The 2,500-nt window shown below is 42.4% G+C and overlaps 1 protein-coding gene across 1 annotated transcript in view; it reads left to right on the top strand.

Annotated features, from left to right (window-relative positions):
* Positions 1-910, top strand: part of LOC146272266 (uncharacterized) — a 4,203-nt gene extending 3,293 nt beyond the window's left edge. Inside the window, exon 6 of the mRNA XM_084704853.1 lies at positions 1-910. This exon is cut by the window's left edge and continues 262 nt beyond it. Within this exon, the coding sequence (XP_084560979.1) occupies positions 1-347 (347 nt within the window). The 3' untranslated portion in view covers positions 348-910.
* The last annotated feature ends 1,590 nt before the right edge of the window (positions 911-2,500 follow it).

The raw sequence follows: 2,500 nt of genomic DNA, 5'->3' as shown, positions 1-2,500 counted from the left end.
CAGATGAGCTGGATACTGAACCGTCTTCAGAAGAGCTTGAGGAGGAGGCGTTAAAGGAGGAGGTGTTAGATGAGGAGCAGGAGGCTACTGAGACGATTGCAGAGCAAGACATGGAGGAGGAGGAGGAAGTGATAAAGGAGGAGGACTTTATGGAAGACAAAGCTATGGAGGAAGAGGAGGTGATGGAGGAGGAAGAGGAGGTGATGGAGGAGGAAGAGGACTTTGTGGAGGACGAGGCTTCAGAGGGGGAGGAAGAGGAGGTGAAAGAGGAGGACATTGAACCACCAGAAGTTGTCCCAACAGAGGAAGAAGATGATTTTGCTGAGTTTGATGAGGAGTTTTCTTAGACACGCAGGCATGTCGTTGGTGTTGATCAGTCATTGTGGTGTTTGATACTTCAGTGTAATGCCAGATATAAAACAGATCACATATTCTTAAAATAGTGATGTGTTATGAACCTGTTAAAAAACATGGCATCCGGGACACTACCTTCTCTGTAGTAAGACGTAAACAAACGTTTCCCAGGTAACCCAAAAGCATGGCAAACTGGCATTCATTCGTTATGAATCTCAACTTCCTCTTGTGAGTAGGTTGTTTGAAGTGGAGGGATTCTGGGATAGGATTGGTTGGCCGGTTCATGGAGAAACTTGCTGGTCACAAAACGAAAAAAAGATTTACGACTCAGTTGTGTATTTTGTGAGTAAATCATGAATGCAGTCATCAGGATGAGTTGAAATAACTGTCAACATCATGTCATAGAGCTACACTTTGTGGAATGTGTATGCACAACTACAGTATGATGACTGTGATTAACAAGTGCCTATATTATCTGCAAGAAAGGTGCATCTTTGATTTCAAAACATAGTGCGTCAGAAGGATTTTTAGACAATAAATTCATACATTTATACTACCTCAATGACTCATCACATTTCTTGTCCTTTGTTGAAATGTTTCGATTTTACGAACCATCCACCTGGACCTACACTATAGATTCGTCCGTTTCAGCACTGACTATGGGTAACAGACTTGTCTATAGAATGAAGGTTGAACCTAAACCTTTTAAGACAGCCTGGCTGTAATGGGACACTCAGAGAACACAGTTGCTTCTGCCCTGATGTTATTTATGGGTTGGCTGTGCCTATGGCTCCTACAGCTGAACTGTACATGCCTAGCATGTGAGAGAAACTTAGAGCAGATACTCTCAACTTGTGGGCTGCGGCCCACTAATGGTTCTCTAGGGTAATACACAATTAATACATTTCACAATATTTACATATACTGTTGGTAAATGATTATTTAAATTCTTAATAATTGGCCGTGGTAGTTACGCAGGTTACCTCTCTTTACAATGTGTGCTTACTGTGGCCCTGATGGACACTTTGTCTTGTTTGATCGCTCAAAATATTTTGCCATGAAAGCGAAAATGTAATGAACTTGTGTTGGGCGGCCGCAAAAATAATTGAGCTATGCAAAGTGGGAAAAGGTCGGAACGGCTGCCTTTGAACACACGGTATCCACGAGCTTCCTGGCCCTATTGTTGAAGCTGTAACACCTTCAACTCACCACCAGAGAGCGCCCTGAGCAGTAGTATAACAATAGACGCGTGGACCAACGTTGTTTTGAACTACTATTAGACTTTTTTTATTAATCATTTAGAAGAGCTCCCAGTTATTTTATGGAGGTTTTTCTTGCCACGGTCTGAATATTGAATAATTCAAAGAAAAATTAACAGGAGATAGCTGTGCAGACACAGACATAATGAGAAACACATTTTAATAAAGGTTTACCTGTGTACACTCATATAGTAACAACAATACAGTCGTCTGCTCCAAGAAAGCCATACTTAAATACCTCTAAACAAGAAGCAAAACTTATATCCTGTCATTTTCATTCAAACTTCTGACAGAGTGCAGTGTTTTGGCACAGCAGCGCCATTTACTGGCTGCCGGCTGCACGACATCCCAAATACTCGACGGAAATCTGTTCCTCATTATGTTTCATTGGACCTCCTACATAGCACCTGTCGTCAGCGGTGGAATGGCAATAATCGGATGTTGTTCAAAAGTCCAGGTATGAAACAATACAATTACACAATTGTAAGTTCTCTGTAAAAAAGACTAAAACAAGTGATGAACATTTCTTAATGTCAGCCTGAGATCACAGCTATGAACAGCCAAATGGTGTGTGAGTCTGTGTGTGTTGGTGTGTTAGTCTGCGTGTGAGAAAATATGTATGTGTGTCTGCAGGGGTTGGTTCTGTTGTTTGATGTTTTCATTTTTTGTCAAATGACTACAATCCACTGAAGAGCTCTCTCTTTCATGTAAAACACTGCTTGTCAAATCCTTGTGTCCACACTCCATAGCCACACCCTCTCTGCCTTCTCCAGAGCCGTCATCTGTAAATCTCACTGGAGCTGCTTGCTCTCTGTTCTCTCTCCTCTCTCTCTCCTCCCCTCTTCCCCACAGCGAGCCAGGTCTGTCCAGCTGCTGAGGGTCGCTCC

This window comes from Hypomesus nipponensis, chromosome 9 (assembly GCF_054491055.1).
Source record: "Hypomesus nipponensis isolate SF chromosome 9, ASM5449105v1, whole genome shotgun sequence".
Taxonomy (NCBI): Eukaryota; Metazoa; Chordata; class Actinopteri; order Osmeriformes; family Osmeridae; genus Hypomesus; species Hypomesus nipponensis.
The sequence above is the reverse complement of the archived record's forward strand: the minus strand, read 5'-3'. Positions and strand labels throughout refer to the sequence as shown.